The sequence below is a fragment of the Anarrhichthys ocellatus genome, unplaced genomic scaffold, assembly GCF_004355925.1.
Source record: "Anarrhichthys ocellatus isolate YVR2014 unplaced genomic scaffold, GSC_Weel_1.0 scaffold11, whole genome shotgun sequence".
Taxonomy (NCBI): Eukaryota; Metazoa; Chordata; class Actinopteri; order Perciformes; family Anarhichadidae; genus Anarrhichthys; species Anarrhichthys ocellatus.
The window spans coordinates 5,306,626-5,327,611 of NW_022280041.1; the positions used below are offsets into that span (position 1 = coordinate 5,306,626).

The following is a 20,986-nucleotide window of genomic DNA, read 5'->3' on the forward strand; positions in this document are numbered from 1 at the left end:
GGATCCTGTATACCAGGCCAGAAACACATTGACGAGGGAGATCAAGGTAACAAAGAGGAGCTACACTGAAAAGCTGGAGAACAAGTTTTCAGCCAACGACCCCTCGTCAGTTTGGAGAGGCCTGGAAGTACTCACCAACTACAGGACACCACCAGACACAGGAACAGCTTCTTTCCACTGGCCGTCACTCTCATGAACAATAAATAGGTAATGTTGCACTACTACCTCTGTTTGCACTATTGTATTATATATATATACACTTTTTTGGGGGGATATATTTATACTTATATTGTATATAGCTGTTAAATGTCATTGTTTTTCTTATATTTCTCTTGTTTATTGTATATATTTCATGTGTGTGTATGTACGATGAGAGTAATGTGTAACCGGAGTCAAATTCCATGTATGCGCACGCATACATGGCCAATAAAGCTGATTCTGATTCTGATACGGGACTGAAGCTGAGGACTCACCACGCCATGCTAGCAACCCTGTGAGGCTGCGGAGATTATTACACAGGACAGGTGAAAAATATAGTTTGGCCTGACAGTGGCACGGGTACATTACCAAACCGGTTCAGGCTCAGGTGTCCAAAGGGGTCTGGCAGGGATAGCCCCAGGGCCCGGCTCCTGTCACAGGCCCATGGACACCCAAAGAAAATCCCACACAGGTGGTTTTGATTAGTCTGCCTGATTAAGGTGTCGGTGTGCACACACACACTGATGTCTCCCTCTACTGCCCGGCTTTGATGCAGGACAAGTGACAGCTTTACAATTCGTATTGTGAGAAGGAGTCCTGACACCATAATTAATCATAGCAATTTGATATAACCTGAGCATGTTCTATTGATTCTCAATAAATTCTGAATGCAACCCAGTAGGCCTCTGATTGGCCAGCTGTTCCTGCTCACACTAGAAGGTGGCAGCATAGTACAACACATAACAGCTGTCTGTTATCCTGTCACTGCTCTGTGGGTAGAAGGTGAAGTGAAGGGTACAAATTAAGAGAGAGAGAGAGTGACAGACAGACAGAGAGAGAGAGAGCGAGAGAGAGAGGTTGATCCTATTGAGTCAGTCTTCAGTGAGACAGCATTGAGAGAGGATCATGCGGCGGACAATCTCTTTATCCCATCAACTCCACTGGCAACTATCATCTTCATCATCATCATCATCAGCATCCTATAGATCCAACCGATCCCAGTTGAGGAATGATGTCAGCAAACAACACCACTGGGTCAACACAGGTGGACGACTATACCTGCGTGCGCTTTTACGTGTCCACCGTGTCCTTCTCGGTGCTGCTCTTCTTCAACCTCGTCATCAACTGGACCATAGTGCGCGTGAAGCGGCTCCGGAGTCACGCCCGCTTCGTGCTGGTGTTCCACCTGCTGGTGTCCGCCCTGGTTCACCTGGGGATGAGCAGCGTCTTCTACTACCAGATCCACCTGGAGGCGCGGCCGGTCCGCTCCGCGTGCCTCGCCATGATCACCGTTTTGATCAGCAGCGCCTCCAACATCCTGCTGACGCTCACGGCGATGGCTTTGGACCGCTACTGCGCGGTGTGCCACCCGATGCGCTACACCTCCGCCTGCGCCTCGGGCCGCTGGCCCTGGCTGCTGGGCGCGCTCACCTGGCTCGTGGCTTTGGTGATCCCCCTCAGTCTGCTCCTGCAGCCGGACTCCCGGGCTTATAACGGGGCGTGCGGCCGGGATCAGCTGAGGAAAGGATGGCTGCAGAAGGTGCTGTTCATAGGTTTGTGCACGCTGCTCATCATGTACAGCTACGTGCGGATACTGGTGGAGGGGCGGCGGTTGGGGGTGGTGAACCGGCGCAACCGGGCCGGGTGCAGGACGATCGCGCTGCACGGGAGCCAGCTGGCGGTTTACATCCTCCCCAACTTTGTGAACTCCGTGCTGACGGTGTTGATCAACCGGAGGCTCATCCAGCCGGAGACCAAAGAGCTGTCGGCCGTGGTTATCTTTGCTTTCTTCAGCTTTGCGCAGTGCGTTGCGCCGGTTGTTTACGGTTTGCGTAAAGAGGAACTTCTGGAGCAGTTGAGTCACAGGTTCCCCTGCTGTTCCCGATACTTGAAGAGTTTCCTCGGCTGGACTGTGCGCGCCAGTTGGCCACACACCCAACACATAACACGGTACGTCCCAGCCTCCATTCGAATGAGCCTTTACTTAAAACCAGGGTACCATTTTCTCCTTTGGCACCGTTTAATGGGAACAACTTTTGGGTTGCCAGGCTGTGTAAAACCGCACTTGCTGGTGAGTCACTAATATATCAATTGAGCATTCTGTTTTACAATGATGAATAAAACACCAGTTAATTATTTATTAACCATTAATAACAACGTGTCAGAAAATGGTATCAAAGTGGGATGAATGTCTGAGCACGTGCTCCTTTACAGATTCATGGGGAAGTTTGCATATAGGGGAAAACATACCAGTGGAAGAAAAAAATCTATTCACTTAAATTTCCACTCCTGAAGTTAAAACTGTCACATGAAGTGATATGAAATGATTGAACACAGTATAGGGGAAATACCTAAATTCCAAAACGAATAGGTTTTTTTCTGCTCATGCACAATAAGCAATAACCCACAAACAAATAAATGATAGCAGGGGTGAAGCTTTCAGAGCGATGTATCACTCTCCTCTTGTGCCCACTTTATTCAATTTGAATGTTTGACCTGAATGTCGGTTATCCAGAACACACACAGTCATTTATAGACAGTTTTTGGGCAAATATGCTCAGGGGCACCTGTAACTGTAGTCTCATATTTAATAGACGTAAGAGTGTTACCAAACAAAGTAAATACACACAGGTTATCTCCTAAAATATCTACTGCTTTAGAGGTGTGATTTGTCTCTGCTGTAAGCCTATCATTGTTTATCTTAACTAAAACACTTGTCAACACTAAACATTCAAATGCATTGTCAAATCCAAGTCCAGAAGCTAAAGAAAGTGTGAATTCAACAGCAAAAAAATAAGTAAAATCTCTTTGAAGAAGGTGATTAATGACAAGATAAGGTCACTTGATTGAAAGAAAGTTGTGAAAGTAAGTGATTTGTATATGGTTCAATATCACTATGACTACTGCTACTATGACAAATTAAATTGGGCATTTCTTGCATGATACGAGGATGATTTCATAGTAAAAATATTTCCCTTGTAAGTGTTGTACATTTCCCAACAACACCACAGAAAGGGAGCACATGAGCTCATTATAGGGCTAATTCAGATACTTTTTTTTACTCTCTTTTTTCCCCTCAGGGAGCGAACACTGACAGCACAGACGATCATCTCCCTACAGGTCTCACAAGTCCCAGAGGAGGAGAAAACGAGGCCAATGTCGGGTCAGGAGTTCCTCACATGACTGAGACGCATGTCAAGGATACTGACTTTGCTTGATGGGGAAAAAAGTAGTTCCAGGATCCTGACCACCACATCAGGAACATTTGGATAAGTGGCTCAGCTCGGACCGGAAAGGAACTAAAGGAACCGCCTTGGACACGATAATCCTGTATAAGGTTTCTTCCGCACCAGAGGAGGCTAAGATCTGATCTTGCATCATTGTCACACCATCACAAGACATCAGCACGTTGCTCTATTTGTGACCTTTTATCAGTGGAGCACTCATGCTGATTCACATCGGAGTGGAAAATCAGTGTGTCGGTGGCCAACAGCAGAAGTCAGCATGGGCTTCACAAGAAGTGGGTAGTGTTCTTCTGGTACATTTTCCTGGCTGGTCCACGGATTTAAGCATCAGGTCCTCGGGTCTCTGACCTCAAGGCCACGAACGGCCCTCCACCGGGATAGAGGATACACTTCAACATATTGTCTGGGGAAATGTTTCCACGTGTTCTTAACCTTGAGTTAATAATGGCCACTTGAATATTTCCAGCAGCACCCTTAAAACCCAGAGAGGGGAGGACACACGTGCTTCGCTTTCTCTAATTTGCTGAGAATTACATGAGAAGATCGACGGCACTCTCTAAGATCTTTATGGGGACGGATGGACAACAACGTTGTTGGTTTCGAGTATCAATAAGAGCAAAATCAAGATGATTGATACCCAAAAAAAATGGATCTATCTCACGGACGATGACGTTCTGGGCACATGAACGCACAGCAGTCATCTAGTTAGTTCATTTCAACACAAAGAAAAACATTTATTTAACATTAAAGGCATTTTTTCACATTTTAACATTCATGTGATTAAGTAATAAACAAAATAGTGAGGAAAATTTGGTGGTAATTCAATATTTTCAGAGGTAAACAAATGACACATTTCTCTCCACCTGATACATCAGCTGCTCTAAATAATAAATGACAAATATGAACATCAATATCATGGTCCGGCTCTGGTATGTATTTGATCAAAACCAAACTAAGCTGAAAGGGAAAAGTTGCCATCTTTTTTTGTGTTTGTCCAATCAGTGTCGGTTTTAAATGTAGTGGATTGAAGTGCGTTGTTGAACAGTTGCTGCTGAGCTCGTCAGTTTGGTTTTAGTCAGATGGCGAAACACATTCTGGGGAAATTCTCAAAGCTTGAACCGCAGCGCCTGTGAGGAGCCAGCACCGCCCTCACCATATCTCAGTCTCGCACCCAGCAGCAACACTTAAGTCAAAGTGCATACATGTGAGCAGGATGGAGGTTCCTGTTAGTTCAAATGCAGTTAAGTGTTAATACCCTGGAAGAGAGAACTGAAAGCTATGTTGCAAGTTGTTGTGCTTAGAACAGAAACAGGAAGTCAGTTTTGTGGGAAGGTGAGTAGAAATGCATCAAACGGGGGTTTTCGTTATCTATTTTTTGCCGAGTTTCATTAATGTTTTTACAAGTTACAAAAGCTTGAACAAGGAGACACTAGAAATAAATATTTAAGAATCTGGACTTTACAGAGACAAGAGTTGTTTTGAAACTATATTCAAGAGACAGGGACACAGACAGATGAATAGATACTTTATTTATTAGTCCCAACAGGTAGAACCAAAAAGCTCAAAGTAGATCTGCACAAACAATGACTCCAAACAGTCGAGTCACTATCGGATAACACAAGAGGCATTTGATCACATCGGTTATTCAAGCACGTAACCAACTTAAAAGCAGCAGTTTGTCACTGTACGAGTTACAAAAAGGAAAGAATGTGCAGATCTAGTTCAAGTTTTATGGTGGCTTTGACAGCAGATTAAAACAAGAAATGACTTCTTTAAAGTACCAGGTATGTAGACTAACAGTTAATATCTTATAATTACAGTTAATGATGCCCGATTATTAACTTAAGTCACAAACAGGAAGAGCATCTGCAGACCGGTTTCTAAGGCGAAAGGTTTTTGCTTCTGAACGTTTCTGTGATGAGCACTGAGTGAGATAAATTCACATGCAGAAAGTACATAAAAAAAACACACTATTATATATACATGTGAACACAATTCAGGCACGTGTAGAAGTCAAATTGTCATTTGAGATACTGGTGTGCATCAATGAAAAAAGCTAAAAACAGATGAGTTCCTCTGTTGACTGACCTCTTTATCTCAAAGCTGCATTTATTTTCCCACGAACAGACAAAAATAACATAACGGGTTAAATGAGATCAGATACAGTCATGAAGGCTGAGACACAAAGTAGATGCTGTGTTTAAAAGCTCCATGCACACACGCACGCACGCACACACACACACACACACACACACACACACACACACACACACACACAGGATACATTCAATCACCAGCTGTTCTAGATACAACGTGGTCATTTGTGAAAATACAGCTTTTTCTGTCATATTGAATCATTCTTATTTCATATAGATTCAAAATTTCAGCCCAAACTCTGGAAGTCTCGAGTCGGCATTAAATAAATAAGTGACAGAAAAACCAGTTCACAAAGACGCCTCAATTTGATGACAATCGAGATACGAGGACGCCGGTGTGTGATGGAGCGGTTAAGGCGATAACGTCTTAAAGAGAACTTGGCCTACAGGAGCCTGAACATGGCTAGAGATACAGAAGAGCGACGAAGAAGCAAACAGAAGCGTACGGGGGGGGGGGGGGGGGGGGGGGGGGGGGTTTAGAAGCCCAGAGGGTGAGGAGCCACCACTCCCCCGTTCTCCACCACGGCAGCAGAGATGGCCCTCAGGTTCCTGAAGAGATGTCTGGACTCACCGGAGCTCAGGCTCTTGATGTTACTCATGATCCTCTCGTGGGCCTGAGGAGCGGTAAATAAAGTTGTTTTAGAGTTACTAGATAAAAAAGGTACAGCCTCCTCATATTAGACATTTCTGTCAGTGTCTCTGGCGTTGACTGTAGGATCTTACCTCCACACACCAGGTCTCACACAGCATCTTCTCATGCTGAGCTGAGGCACTGCCCTGACTCAGAGAGCGTGAAGCTCTGCAAGAGAGAGGGAAATAAAAACACACAAAAGAAATGTTAGTTTAGACCACAGAGAAGCTGAGTGGGAGTGTAACACGAGAGAGTGAAACTGGGACAGAGAAAGTCGGAGACAGAGTTTGCTAATTATTCTCTCGTTTTAATGTTTGCATACCTGGACAGGACCACCACCATGGCGTACAGGTCGATGGCACAGTCCGCCACTCTGCTCAGGACAAATTGTTCATCTGCAACAGAACGAGTCGAGTTAGAGATCGAGATGGTTTGTTTCGAGGAGAAGCATTCCCAACGTCTGAAATGACGCCAAACCTGCACCAGTTGGGGATTTTTTCTTCTTCTTTCTACTGAACACCCACAGGGTTTCCTCTCACCTTCACACACACGCACACACACTCACCAATGATCTTCTTTCCGTGTTTGATCAGCAGCTCCTCGGTGATCGCTCCAAACTGTTCGATGGCCTTAGTGGTCTAGAAATAAAACGTAAATCAAGAATCAAAAAGGCAACAAAGCAGAAAAGTCCCCCCCGTCATATCATGAGCAAATCATAATTCTTACAATAGAAATGATATCGCACACAAGACAAGTTTAACGCACCAGTTCTCCGCTGTGGGCCAGCTCAGGATGTACGGTTCCCTGCAGCGTCAGACCTGTGCTCAGACCGGCCTTTCTACAAACAACAGAAGAAGAAGACCGTGTTCTACATACAAGTATAAGAATGTCACAACATTGGAGTTATTATGAAGCCAGAATAAACAGCACAGCTTCTCCTACCACAACAACACCTGGGCATTGTGCAAACACACTGTTTAAAACTGAACATCTGTTCAGCCTGAAAATGAGGCTTAAATACGTCCTGTGGACAGCGTGTCACACTTACATTAGATCTGTTCCCTCTTCAAACTAGAAGCACCATGTGGTAAAATCCACCCACATCACTGTTAGAATTCTGTCATATGTAATATTTTATTATAGTGTGTGTGTGTAGTAACGCCCTAACGCAAGGAATCCAAATTTCACTTCACTTCACAGGTCCTTGAAGGCAGACTCGAATCAATAAATTGCATCATGTATTGTGCATCGCAGGAGAAGTCCCCATCTCCCACCGCTGAGGCGCTTTAACACTTCATGTCGTCCCTGACCGGAGGAGACAGAGTGAGAAGTGAGAGTGAGACCAAACCTTTTGGCTCTCTTGGTGAGTTCCCCAGCGAGCAACCCGGCGTTGCTGATGGGGTTCTTCAGGGCCTTCTGTAAGCTCTTCAACTGGTTGCCAGCGTTCTGGAGGGGACAGACGTGATTCATCAGTGTCTATTGCTTAAAGTGCCCGAAAACCTTTTTTCTTAAATCAGCTTAAAAGGGATTCAAAAACACAGATCCTTGGTAAGTAAAAGGAAGTTGCTTCATGATCACCGGTTGGTAAACCCACAAGACTCCACGACCAGAAGCAGGCAGAAATCACTTCCTCTCTACAGAACCTCTGTGCTTTCCCCCACAAAGACATCGTCGGATCACAAAGTCTGAGAAAGAAACGACAAAGACGTTTGATTTCACCTGGAAGCCGTTGAGCGCCACGAAGAGCCTCAGGATGTCGTTGGTTCCCTCGAAGATCCGGAAGATTCTCAGATCCCTCATCACTCTCTCCACTCCAGCGTCCTGAGGAGACGGATTCACAAAGATGATGATGATATTTGCATATTCAGCAACCAACATGAGGCATAAGCTGTTATTTATCATAACTCGCGTAGAGATGACAGTTTGCTGTCAGCTTCTCTCACAAGTTAAAATTAGGTAGCAAAAACAACAAACAGGAACAGAGACCATCTACAGTATATTCATCTCTGTGTTTTGAACTGGGCATGTGCAAGTCACTGCTCACATGTTAAGGATGCAGGCGATGTATTTAGTACAGAGGAGCAGAAATGGAATCGTCAAAATGTGCAGTGTGAGCAGAACTGAGCAGAGACTGGTGCTGAATGTTCCCCTCTTCCTGTATTTAAAAAGGAAGAGGGGGGAATTATAGCGTCCTGTTCCGTTGTTGAAATGTATCTTCGTGTTTTACAATAAAACTATTATTTAAAAAAAGAAAAAAGGGGAGAAATTCACTGAAACATCTGTACATACAAGTGTAATTCGGAAGCTTGAAATGTTCTAATTCTGTTGAAATCTTTAGTCGACGCTGGAGGACTTTTTGAGATTCTTAACTTCTTGGTTGTTTTTTTACCTGAGGAAACCAAAAACTGTGTCTGTGTTTTCAGAGCGTGAGCCAACGCATGCAGCAACCACACATGCAACGGTATTTGTCCCGTGCAGCTTCTCTGTGGCGTTTGAATGAAACAGGACGTGGACCGAGCACTCACCTTCATGTAACCCATGCCACCCATGACCTGAACGCACTCGTCAGTCACGCTCCACGCTGCCTCCTGCAACGAGTAAAACAAACACAACCGCAGATCTTCTTAAATCAGGAAACAAGCACAGACACAACCAATTCCTCCTTCTACCACTCACAGAAAGAGGAACGTCAGAAGTATTTTTAAAAAGAGGTGCTGTGTTCCCCCAGAGCACTGACGAGTGTACGAAGTTAACAGTTACAATAAATGAAAAGTAGACGCAAAAGTATGCAAATACTCAATTATAGGAACTATGAGCCCCTCCGGTGTTCATGTTCCACCAATGAAATCTTACAGAGGCAAAGATCTTGCTGATGGCCGCTTCTATCTGGAACTCCTTGGCTCCGCTGTCCATGTTGCCGCTGATCATGTAGGCCATCGACTGCAAAGAAGACACGGAAGTAGGACGTCAAGCATGAACTTGTTCAGCACCAATACACGATGGTGCCAAAGTGGTTTAATTTGTGGAGAATTTGTGCTTAAAACATCTTTCGTATTCACGTTGGCGTTTGTAAAAACAGGAAACACCACTTGATGTTGCTGTGATAAATGTTGATCCCACTCGACCGACCTCAGTGACGTACTGCAGCATGGTCATGCGAGCCATCTTCTCCTGGATGACTCCATAGTTGTGGATCTTGCTCCCAAACTGGGTTCTGTTGGCTGCGTGATCCACCTGATGGAGAGAGGACAATGGCGACACGCCTTTAATACATCGCAAAGAGGAAGGTTGGCGAGCAATCTTGTAGCGGAGCTAACCCTAACTGGCGGCACCGAGGCTGTTGCTCAGCGTGACCACACAGTTCCTCTGGTTTGCAAAAGACAACGCCACAAGGTCTGACAATGAACAAGTGAAGAGAAAGTTATGTGTGAACAAGTGACGAGGTGTGACCTTTATGCCCGCATGTTGCACGTGCACGCAAACACACATATTTCATTTCTCTAAACAACAGACGTGACCAGAGCACGTTTTGAATCTTCAGCGCCTTTAACCTCAGCAGGAAATTGCTCAGCAGAAACAGGCCGCGCTGAACTAATAGAAGGGAAATTTCCTACAGAAAACCACAACAAAGTAAGCGCACTATCGAAAGAGAGGGCTCTTGCCGTCTGCCTTCACTCACAGCTTGGTTGATGACTCCCTTCATGGTGCCGGAGAGGGCGGCCGCCATGCCGAAGCGCCCGTTATTCAGGATGTTCATGGCCACCTTGAAGCCCTCGCCCAACTCGCCCAGCAGGCAGTCGGCTGGCACGCGGACATTATCAAAGTAGACCTCGGCTGTGTTGGACGCCTTGATGCCCATTTTCTTCTCTGGAGGGCCACTGTGATAAAGAATATATATATATACACATCATGAGCCCAAAAAGTGACATGAATCCAGTGATGAACAAACAATCTAAAGAAAAGATGTGCTCACCTAGTCACTCCTCCAAAGCTCCTCTCCACCACGAAGGCAGAGATCTTGTCCTTCATCTCCCCGGTCTTGGGATCCTTCATGGGCGTCTTGGCGAACACGGTGAAGATCTCAGCCAGACCTCCATTGCTGACAAGAAGAAAAAAAAAAAAAGGGGGGGGGGGGGGGCGCATCAGATTTGGGAAAGACACAATCAACTTTGAGCCATCCTGTTGAGTTACTTGTACAACGTCGCCCCCATGTGGTGAAAAGAACTGTGATCATGTACGCCGTGTCCTCACCTGATCCAGATCTTGCTCCCACTGAGAGTGAAGTACTGCCCGCAGGGGGACTGGACAGCTGTGGTCTTGATGGAGGCGGCGTCGGAGCCGCTGGCTGGTTCGGTGAGGCAGAAGGCCGCTATAGTCTCACCTGGAGGTCCCCACACACACACACACACACACACACACACACACACACACACACACACACACGGAAATGATAAATCAGCTCTACATTCTTCATCAGAATATGTTCCTTCTCAATCTAATACGCGAGTATGGACCAAAAGATGCAGGAGTGTGTGCACTACGCCTCCTGGTGTGGCTGTGTTTTGAAATCCAATGTAGTCGTACATGGTTTTGGTCTTTTCATGGTGTTTGTAATGAAAAATACAGAAGGAGAATGTAACGAGTGGCGTACCCGTGGCGAGCTTCGGCAGGTACTTCTCCTTCTGGGCTGGATTCCCAAAGAGCAGAATTCCCTTGAAGCCGATGGACTGGTGGGCGCCCAGAGTGATGCCGACGCCGAGGTCATAGGTGCCGACGATCTCAACCAGCCGGGCGTACTGCAACATCGAGTTCATCGCGTTAGGCGCACTGCACTTGCCTGTTTAGCTCGACACAATAATATCGTGAAACAACCATTAACGTAGTCAAGCAGACGCACCTGTGTGTTGGAGAGGCCGAGGCCGCCCAGGTCGGCCGGCACCTGCAGGCCGAAGGCCCCCATCTCCTTCAGGCCCTCCATGGTCTGATCTTCCACCTTCTCCAGGGCATCGTTCTTGGCAGCGTCGTTCACCTCCTGCTCACAGGAAGCAGAAACACACAGGGTGATGGGCCGAGCAGAAAAGGTTTATGTAAAAGAAGTCGTGAAAAAGTTTCAAATTCATCCAACGACATTATTTGAAATTACCAGAAAGAATTTGTTGACGGGCCCCACGAGCTCTCGGAGAAACTGCTCCTGCTCTTCATTCATGACTGCGACAGACACACAAAACTTATTGTACTTCATTTTAATGAAACGCTGACATCGTTTCAAAAAGATGTGAACATAACCTCCTCAAATGTACCTGAGGGGTAGGGGAACACCTGGGCAGTCGCAATCTGCCCCTTGAAAATGTTGACAGCGTATGATTTGGATTCCTGCGGAAAGTTACGTCATTATTACTGAAATAAACATTTTGGTAATTTATTTTGACACTTTGGATGTGTTGAGACATCCATGACTGTGTGCGTTAAACCTAAACAAGGTGCAATTCCTAAAGAACATACTTCATAGTGCTACAAGAGGTCAAAAAACTACACAGGGTACCTTTAATTCTTAAGACGTATTCACAAGTTGATGTGAACCAACCCTGGCTAATCAGGTTTTTTGTTTAAAAACAATAACACTATCACGAATAAAACAATTCTATAATAATAGTAACTGAGAATTAACGTACAGCAGCAACCGTCGTATTTTTCACTTTAGTGGCAGTCTCACTGCCGACTGCTGCCTCCTTCTCCAGCACCGCCTGAAGAGAGAGAGCAAAACAGTTCATCAATTCAGTAAAAAAGTAATAAAGGTGAGGAATCGTTCACTGTACCTGCATGACAACATGGCTGGGACAACAACAAAGATGCGATTGTAAGGCAGTGTGCCGTTAAGCTTTGTTAATACATTCAGCGATTAGAATCCAGTGTTATGAGACAAAGAAAACATGAATTAAAGTTATTTTTTCTCTCCATTTCCAGCCAGCTGATCTCAAGCACTAAGTGGGTGAGAGGCGATCCCAAGGACGCCACCAGACAGCTTAGTCCCCGAGCAGCAGCTGTACTCTGCATTTAGTCTTTCAAATGGAAAACAATGGCAGTTGTACGTCATTGAGTTTTTGAACGAGACGCATTTGTTTCTGAATTTGTGATATACTTGTTCTCATTTAAAATAACTTTTTCCAAGTCGGCTGTCAGTTGACTGAACAACTGAATTCTATTTTGGCTCATACATACCATGTCGACCAGGAGTCATGACCCAGCTGATAAGCTGATAAAAAGCATTATTTATAATGGTTAACGGAAATAGTAAACAAAAATATGAGTTATGTTATATAGGAGTTTGGTTATACGGACGTTTTGGATAGACACTTTAGATACAAGTCAACTGATGGGCCTCAATGAGGATTATTAATCCAAGTTATTTAATGTAGAATTTGGGAGCTATGGTTTGTGACAGCCCCTCCCTGATACTCCTTCATAGCCCCTTTGTTCTATTCTTGGTCAATTCTTGTTTTGAGATGTTCTCTGCATAGATTTTAAGTGTGCGGATATCTATTCTACCAGTTATACGGATATTTAAAATGTAAATGTAACTCCTGAAGATCAAACAGGGAGAATCTTCAACTGCTACACAAAGTAAGAAGAGCATTTTGTGACATATTTGCCCACTGTGGGTATGCAGCAGTAAACATGGTCTGAACCCTGTCTGGACAGCAGAGAGTCACCCACATCCACGGTGTCACCTTTACGAGTCACGCGACCAGTGAACTTTCCCCCACTTCCAGCAGGAGGGGGGGGGGGGGAATGCCGACGTTATGTCAGCCATCCACAACAAGGACAATACACACACTCGAATACATCGTAAAACACACAGCATGTAAAACACACATCTGACAAATAGTGGGTATGAATATGTTTTATAATGTTAGGCCTATATGTGTCCCTGTAGTGTTTCCGAACCTCCGCAGCCTGGCTCGCGTAGAGACGGTTGTTTTGTACCGCAATGACGGCCCCGGCATGTCGCTGACCTCTGAAGAACAAACAAAACAAATAAAGGATAAGTGGATTTAACTTGCAATCTTTCGTCCAGAGACATGTTCAATAATGGCTTCAGAACGTTAGCTTTACGTACCCAGACAGCACGGGAGGAATCCTGAGAATGGAGCCGCACAGCGCGGAGGACCGGCTCACTTTACGAAGCAGCATAGTGTTCTTTTGTTTAACACACAACAAAAATTAACAATTTCACAAAGTTAACAAAGTTCAAATGAACAAACAGATTAGCAAACGTAGACAGAAACAAGTGAGAGCGACGCTAAGCTAGCCGTTACGTCACGACGTTGGTTTGATATGCAACTTGTCCAGTTTTGACTAAAAGCATTAAAAAACATAAAATGATTGTATTCTTTCCACAAAATAAAATCGATATTACACACCGATAAACGTTGGTGTAGATAAGTCCGTCCAGTAACTGACTGTTCCTCCAAATGACCCAATGTATCACGTCTCGCCGGAACTTGTCTAGCCGCGGTGCTTCCTGGGATATGTCGTTTTATGATACATAACGTCTGTTTACGTAATCAGTTTGCATGCATAGAAAAAGTGTGTTTGCGTGACCTTTTTCAGTGTTTGTGAAACGGGTGCGACAGAGAAAACTCAAACATTAACATTACAGACTCACTCAGAATAATGTAATAAAACAGTATATTCAGTTAAAATAAGTAACAAGGTCAGTCAGTCATTGATACAATAACCTGTCAGCAGCACTTATCTTTAGAAGTCAGGAAAAGTTTATAGAACTTAAGACGTAACTGCAGCCTTATGAATCATAAAAATTGAAACAATATTCTGCTTAAAAAAAAAAATAAAAAAATTAAGATCAGCATAAAGTATGTGCACCGTGTCTACTCGTCTGACACATTTAGTTTTGTAACATTTTGAATGAATAATGAAGTCTGGACAGCATGTAAGTATCAAATTTATTCTCAAGTACACAAACAAAAGGTGGCGATATGAAATCAAACAATGACACCGTCAATCACTTTTTTTTGAAATGTTGAATCTTCATTTAGCACCTTAATAGTTCGGTTATACATGATTTATATAGTCATACAAAAAAAAAAAAATGAAATGGGTGAATAAGGCAAGTCAGTTACATGAAAATAAGCATGGGGGCATTTGGATCACAGTTACTTAAGATATACACTGAATGTAATCAAGAAGTACCACTCTGCGTTTTTGTATGCACGTATTAGTACCGACGACTCGGCCTAGACAGTGATTACTAAACACAAGTTCACCTGACATTTTTTGGACCTATTTTCTTTTCACATTAGAGCTCGCTGTTCTGTATTGTTTGCATTTACATAGGAGATATATACAGAGAAGATCATTGTCAAACAATGCTGGAACAAAAAGGAGTTATTTCATGTACCTGGAGTGTGAAAATGTCTCTAAAAAAAAAAAAAAAAAAAAAAAAAAAAAAAATGAGTAAGGCACTCAATATAGTCCCGTGCTGCCAACCGATCTGGCATGATGAACCAGATGTTGTATACAGGATTGCATCCTTTTCAAGTACGCGGTGTATCTGGCGCCCTCTAGTGTTAAACGGTGGTCCATGCGCTTCCTGGATAGACAGCTCTGACATTCATAGCTGGTTTGTTGAAGGTGCTTCCCTTCCTAAAATATTGGATTTCGGTTTTGAAAAAAGCCAGGGTGCTGAGCAGCTCTGATGGGCAATTTAAAATGTTGCACTGAAAGTTTGTTTTTTGAGGAAAAACTAGCTCACCACTGAGGTAAGAAAGTAGAACTGGTCTTTCTGGATTTAGGTTTTGGAAAAATAACCGTGATGTAGTGGATTTTAATAAGAGAAAATGTGTTGAGATAGTCAGACAATACCCCAATTATTTGTCAGTGTTAAACCCTGTTCTCACCAAATTTGTAACAAGTGCCCTTAATCCAATAGGCACTTGTAAGCTCAAAAGTCTAACCACCAGATCCGCGTCAAAACAAGTGTGAACCGTACACTACCTTCACATGAATGGTCACTCAACACCACCGAGACAGAAAAAACAACTACAACTACATGACATCCACGAAGAACTCGCTGGGGTTCCCCATGGCCAGGTGGAACGACTGGCGAGAGGCAGTCAGCTCGGGGGGCACGGCGCCCAGGTCTCGAGTGGGCGGGGCGCCGGGGGGCCCCCCTGGGGTGGAGGAGGGGAGCGCGAGTAGAGTCGGGTGCATGGGGGCCGTGGCCATCTGCTGCGTGTGAGGAAGAGCGTGCGCGGCCGCCATGGCCTGGTGCGCGTGCTGGGGCACCATCATCACCATCATGGGGTTGTAAGGAAGGATGCCCGGCGGGTAGGGAGACATGTGGGGCTGCTGGGGGATGCGGTGATGATGCGAGCGTTGGGAGGAGGCGTGGCTGTGCTCGCTAGGCGCGGCCGAGCTGTGGCCGCGCCTCAGGCTGCTGCGGGTGGAGTACTCGGATTCACTGCCGCTACCGGAGCGTGAGTCGGCCCCGCCGCCGCCTTCTACGCCCGCGCCTGAGGGGGATTTCTCCCCTCCGCCCACGGTGCTGCCCGGGCCTTTAGTGCTGCGACGTCGCTCGCCCTCGCTTCTCGTCGAGCCGCTGCTCCGGCTCCCTGAGGAGGGGGGGGAATGCGGTTAGATGAGATGTACAAAACACACATGATTCGTAGTCAGCGGGAGGATCGTGGTCTGCGCTCACCTTCACTGTGCTGGCTGCCGGTGCTGCCGGGGGCGTAGCTGTAGCTGGTGAGCTCGTGGTACGGAGGCGGCTGGCTGGAGAAGGCATGCGTCGGGTAGGGCTGATAAGGGAAGGTGTGCATCATGGGCCACGGGGAGGCCCCCGGGAGAGGCAGGGGGGCCAACGTGTCCTGGTCCGAGGCCCCACTGGAGCCGTCGTTGTCGTTCAGGGAAAGGTTGGCCATGTCTGCGTGGGAGATAAGAGGAGATGAGCAACGGGTGGAACATGTTTATATGTTGTGTGCGTTAGAAATCAGACCCAAAAACAGACAAACTAAACGTGTAGTAACTGCTGCAGTTTGTGGACACGTTGTTTTTTAATATTTGTTATGACATGATTTCTGGAGGTTCAAAGTACAGGGATGGCAGAGCAATAAAGAAATCCTTCCATAACAGAAATGTTCACGTGATTACAGCCACCAGTGTGTCCACAAAAGGCATGTGTGCAAATGTGATTACGTGCAACGTTCACGCGGACGGATCCTTTGACGTCGGCGTTTTTTTCCAGTTACTCACAGTTCTCACAGTCGCTTAAATCTCCGAAGACGTAGTAACACTGTTCGGAGAAGGTGATCTTGTTGACGGTGTGTCGGATGAAGCCGGCCTTCAGCAGGTTGCTGGCGTACTTCCTGGCTTCCCGGCGGTCCTGGAACCCCTCGATGTGGTGGAAGAGCCACTCCACTACGTCCGAGCCTGGTGGAGGATGCATAAGATAAGGTGGAGCTTAATTCATCCCAAAGGAAATGTCAGTGACAAAGACTCACAGTATACAAAAAGCACAATATGGACAAACAGGTTATGTAATCTCTCCTCGTGATTCAGTTGCAGGTGATTCCACTTAAGCAGATGCACTTCGGGGGTTTTCCCCTTGTTCAAGTCACACGCCTTTAATAACGCCCGCCCTGTAAAGTCCTGTGAGGCACGGAAAGCTCATGCAACTAATGTACGTTTGTCTTACCGAGGAAAGCGTTGGGGATGGTGATCTTAAGCCACATGCGGTCCCTGACCTCCAGACCGGACTCTGGCGAGGCCATGGCCTTGGCAACAGATGCCATGTCAGAGTGCAGGGATAAGTTGAAGTCATCGAAACCTGGGAAAGAGACGGAAGGGCATTTTAGGGAAGCTAAAGAGGAAATGATTACTAAAGAGTTGAAATCCGGGTCAAAACAAGAAGCTCTCACGTTCGGTCTCGGTGACGGAGGAGGAGGAGGTGATGGTGCTGAGAGACGAGCTGCCCGGGAAGGGGGGGTAGACCCCGGTCATAGCCACGGAGTGGCTCACCCACGCTGCCGGGTCAATGGGTCGGATCGGCTCGTCTGCAGAAGAGAAGAGGAAAGCGCTACTGACGGCAGAGTGCTACCAAACCAAAGGGGAATAAACAGAAAGGGGGGCGGCTCTGTACTCACTGCGAGGCAGAGTGAAGTAGCCCTGAGGAGACGGGTCCCAGCACTTAGCCACCGTCAGGATGATGGGCCTGGAGAACACCACAAGGCATTAGAACCGCCGGTACCCACTTGTGTACAGACACAACGTGAAAGATATTGACTGATAAATATTAAAAATGAGGGAAAAACAGCGACTCACCCTGGCTTGTGTACGATCTCCCTCAGCACCCGCACTGCATCGTCGTTACTCATGTTCTCAAAGTTGATGTCATTCACCTTTTAAAGAGAGACAAAAGATTTGAGTTAGTCCGACAGAATACGATGATATAATAATGGGCGGATATTTTGATAATCGAATAAGCATTGAAGTCATTTCCTTGTTCCAGCTTTCTATTTCTCATTAACTCCGCCAAGAATAAATTACAACTGAACTAACATTGTTTCTAATCTGGAAAAGATCCCAAAATGGGCGTCACGATGTCTAAAAACTGAAAGCCAAACCAGAATTCAGAAAAAAGAAGAAAAAAAACATTCATATGAACAAAACCCTGCCTTTGATGTCGGATGAACCCTTTGTTCTTCCTCACCTGCAGCAGCATGTCTCCCGGTTCGATGCGTCCATCTGCAGCCACAGCTCCTCCCTTCATGATGGAGCCGATGTAGATGCCTCCGTCCCCCCTTTCATTGCTCTGGCCCACGATGCTGATGCCCAAGAAATTGTACTTCTCTGTGATGTTGAGGAAACAGTGTTAACGCTACACACGTTAAAAAAAAAGAAAGTGCAGTACAGTATTTGACTCGTTTACAGACCCATGTTGAGAGTGACGGTGATGATGTTCAAGGACATCGTGGAGTCTGTCACACTGCTGAAGGAGGAGGCCTGGAGTGGAAAACACACAAAATGACCATGAGATCCGCTTACACACAAAAAGTACTATCTCTGCGCAAACCATGTTTAAATACAGAAAAGTCTTAAGATGGTACAAACCCTCTCCAGACGTGGGGGGCGCTGTTTCCTGCGTCTGCGGTGGCGTTTAAGGAGCCTGGAGGCGGTGCTCTGCTCTGTTGCACTGCTGAACCTACGAGTGCCAACAAAGAAGAGAAACATGGCGTCACAAACATTTAAGACCCACAAAAACAAACAAAAAAAAAAAAAAAAAAAAAAAAAACTTTCCAGCTAACTGTCCGCGTCCTCCATCGCTCCCTCACCTGCTCATGGTGTCGTCATCCTCGGAGTCACAGAAGCTGGTGGTTTCCAGCTCGCTGCTCATCACCGTGCTGGAGCTCTCGTATCCCGCCAGGTGGCGCTCCAGTCGAGTCTGGCCGTTCATGCGCGGCCCTGGGAACACCGCAGACGAGAGGGAAGATATTCATGTTTGCTCACGTCAGCGTTGACAAACATTCCTCCACTTCTCGACATTCCTCATTATATCACTTATTCATTAGATGTTGAGGAGCGTGCCAAATCGCGCTCATAAAAGAGCATTTTTCTTCATTGTGGTCTGCGGTTTCTTACCGTGAGGCTCCATGCTCTCTCTGTGCCGAGGTCGCTCCCTCCTGAAGGAAACTACAGACTCCGTTTCAGTCTGGTCGTCCAAGGTCTCCACACTGCCCGTCGCGTTGGGGCTGAAACAGACGAAGCAGCAGCACAGTAAGAAACTTCAACTGATTCAATGTAAGAACTTTACCAAAGTTACATCTCTTTTTCCAGATGTGGTGTTCAGATAACCAAAAAACTTGTTTTAGGATTTTATTACTTATAATAAGCTAGTATATTAAGTAAATGTATGTGTCTAGCTCCAACTAATGGCAAAGCCACTTCTGCCACGGTCACGTGGGAACACTTGTCACATCCACAGCTGGTCACAGGCCAACATGCATGTAGCAACAAGCTAATGATCCAGTGAGCCTCCGTAGGGCCGCAGACTTCAGTACCATTAAGCACACAAATATGCTGATTACACAGGACGACAGAGAACGCCTTGTGGTTCATGATGAAAGCAAGAGAAGAAGAAAGACCCTACAATTTAAATGACGGTTCATTTTCCAGGATGAGAGACGGTGTTGTTCCGGCTCCCAAAAAAAAAAACGCAGCATGGAAAAGAAACTGACGCGGTTCAGTCTCCAAACCGCATGTTTAGTGGAGTTAAAAAAGGAAATTGTTTTAATTTGAAATTGGATTCAAAATCCATCAGGCGACCCCCGATCCTGCAGCACACGGGAGACGAGACGGGACGATGTCCAGCACTGCGGCCGGGACGGGAGCTCCTTCTGACCCCGAAACCAAACTCAAAGAGCCCCAGACGACATACTTCTGGAGGAACCAAGAGTGACGGTAAGAAGCTATTATAGTTATAATATTTAATCTGTTTTGGACACTGCACGCTCCATTCGGATTACAGTAATAGTTTCCTCTCGTTTTGAAGAAAAGACGAGAGGATCTTTATTTCATTCGGAAAGCATCTGAGACTAGACGGCCTCTTTAAAGCCGACCCAATCACTACTTTTTATGAACAATGGATCAAATGGCCCAGTGTAATACAAAATAGACATATTTCTCTCAAGCGTGGGTGAAAATGTACTGCGCAGTAAAACAATATCCTAAATACTCAACATTAAGATGTTAAACTATGTGTATAAACATTAAAAATCAAGATTATGTTTGTTTAATGTACTGAAAGCTTCTCCCAGAACACGTCAATAACAAGGGAGGCCTCAGCTGAGATCAGGTTCAAATGAGCTGTAGTGTTCTAGCTATTCTTGTAGCAACGTGATACTGGGAGTGTATGAGATACATTCAGGAAAACATACAGTATCCATATTACAGCTGTGGGAGACGCTCAAATGCTCCAGTTTTTGGGCCTCGTGATGCCCCTCTTTAGGGTAAATTCATAATAAGCGCGTTCTTTGCTTACTGGAAGGACGGCGGCCTGGAATCCCCGATGCCCCCGGTCCTCTCCGCGGGTGGGGGTGGGAGGGGCGGAGGAGGGGGCGAAGGCTGGGTCGTCGTTTCCACGGGAGGAACCGCCGCCACCGGAGGCTCCGCTGTCGGCGTGTCCGAAGATACCAACTGGAAGAGACAAAAACGGAAAGAGAGAATCCAATCTGAGATAACGAGATGCGGAGCGGAGAGAAATTGGCACAAAACTAGAATGGTGAGAGGGAGGAGAGAAGAGAGGGCGAGAAAAAAAGGGAGAGAACTGAGAGGAGGAGCGGAGTAAGATGTCAATTACTTTGACACACAAACAATGTACTCTTTTCAGACCGGCGTCTCGAGGGCATACTGAAACGCTATCCTACACTTAACCCGTCTCTCCTCATTTATATGACAAAAGTGCCCGGACACACACGGAGGGAACGCGCATCAACAATTAGGACGAACACCTAACAGCATCCAGTTACATGAACCATGAAAACACAACGCAGGGAGGGGACACGACGTAGTGACGACCTAAAGAAAAAAAAAGGGCGTATTGGGCTAAAATATGACAAAGAAGTAGTCTTTTCATGCTGTAGGTTTTGGGACATTTAATGCCCTTAAATAAGCTTTGCAGTCCCTGTCAAAATAACTCAAGCTAATGGGAGTCTGTCAGGCTGAGTCCCCCCCCCCCCCTC

The 20,986-nt window shown here is 45.9% G+C and overlaps 3 protein-coding genes across 3 annotated transcripts in view; 1 reads left to right on the forward strand and 2 right to left on the reverse strand.

The window, feature by feature from the left end:
• The first annotated feature begins 1,057 nt into the window (after positions 1–1,057).
• Positions 1,058–5,268, forward strand: LOC116385644 (odorant receptor 131-2). The gene is made up of 2 exons (XM_031851296.1): positions 1,058–2,148; positions 3,279–5,268. The coding sequence occupies exons 1-2, from the start codon at positions 1,208–1,210 to the stop codon at positions 3,379–3,381; spliced, it is 1,044 nt and encodes a 347-aa protein (XP_031707156.1). The 5' UTR covers positions 1,058–1,207; the 3' UTR covers positions 3,382–5,268.
• Positions 5,269–6,051: 783 nt separating this feature from the next.
• On the reverse strand, positions 6,052–13,760 carry acadvl (acyl-CoA dehydrogenase very long chain). The gene is made up of 21 exons (XM_031851295.1): positions 13,652–13,760; positions 13,348–13,427; positions 13,176–13,245; positions 11,903–11,974; positions 11,531–11,603; positions 11,374–11,438; positions 11,128–11,262; positions 10,882–11,026; positions 10,482–10,611; positions 10,204–10,329; positions 9,910–10,108; positions 9,360–9,464; positions 9,084–9,170; positions 8,756–8,818; positions 7,950–8,051; positions 7,579–7,676; positions 6,996–7,068; positions 6,796–6,868; positions 6,553–6,625; positions 6,323–6,398; positions 6,052–6,213 (listed from the first exon to the last, which is right to left on the reverse strand). The coding sequence occupies exons 2-21, from the start codon at positions 13,419–13,421 to the stop codon at positions 6,076–6,078; spliced, it is 1,977 nt and encodes a 658-aa protein (XP_031707155.1). The 5' UTR covers positions 13,422–13,427; positions 13,652–13,760; the 3' UTR covers positions 6,052–6,075.
• A 415-nt stretch (positions 13,761–14,175) lies between these two features.
• dvl2 (dishevelled segment polarity protein 2) overlaps positions 14,176–20,986 on the reverse strand; it is an 11,504-nt gene continuing 4,693 nt past the window's right edge. Inside the window, exons 3-15 of the mRNA XM_031851412.1 lie at positions 20,287–20,441; positions 18,888–18,997; positions 18,581–18,710; positions 18,360–18,450; positions 18,182–18,251; positions 17,959–18,098; positions 17,571–17,647; positions 17,393–17,460; positions 17,168–17,302; positions 16,945–17,076; positions 16,503–16,679; positions 15,949–16,173; positions 14,176–15,862 (exon numbers count right to left, since the gene is read on the reverse strand). Coding sequence (XP_031707272.1) covers positions 15,297–15,862; positions 15,949–16,173; positions 16,503–16,679; positions 16,945–17,076; positions 17,168–17,302; positions 17,393–17,460; positions 17,571–17,647; positions 17,959–18,098; positions 18,182–18,251; positions 18,360–18,450; positions 18,581–18,710; positions 18,888–18,997; positions 20,287–20,441 — 2,076 coding nt within the window. The 3' untranslated portion in view covers positions 14,176–15,296. The remainder of the gene's footprint in view (positions 15,863–15,948; positions 16,174–16,502; positions 16,680–16,944; positions 17,077–17,167; positions 17,303–17,392; positions 17,461–17,570; positions 17,648–17,958; positions 18,099–18,181; positions 18,252–18,359; positions 18,451–18,580; positions 18,711–18,887; positions 18,998–20,286; positions 20,442–20,986) is intronic.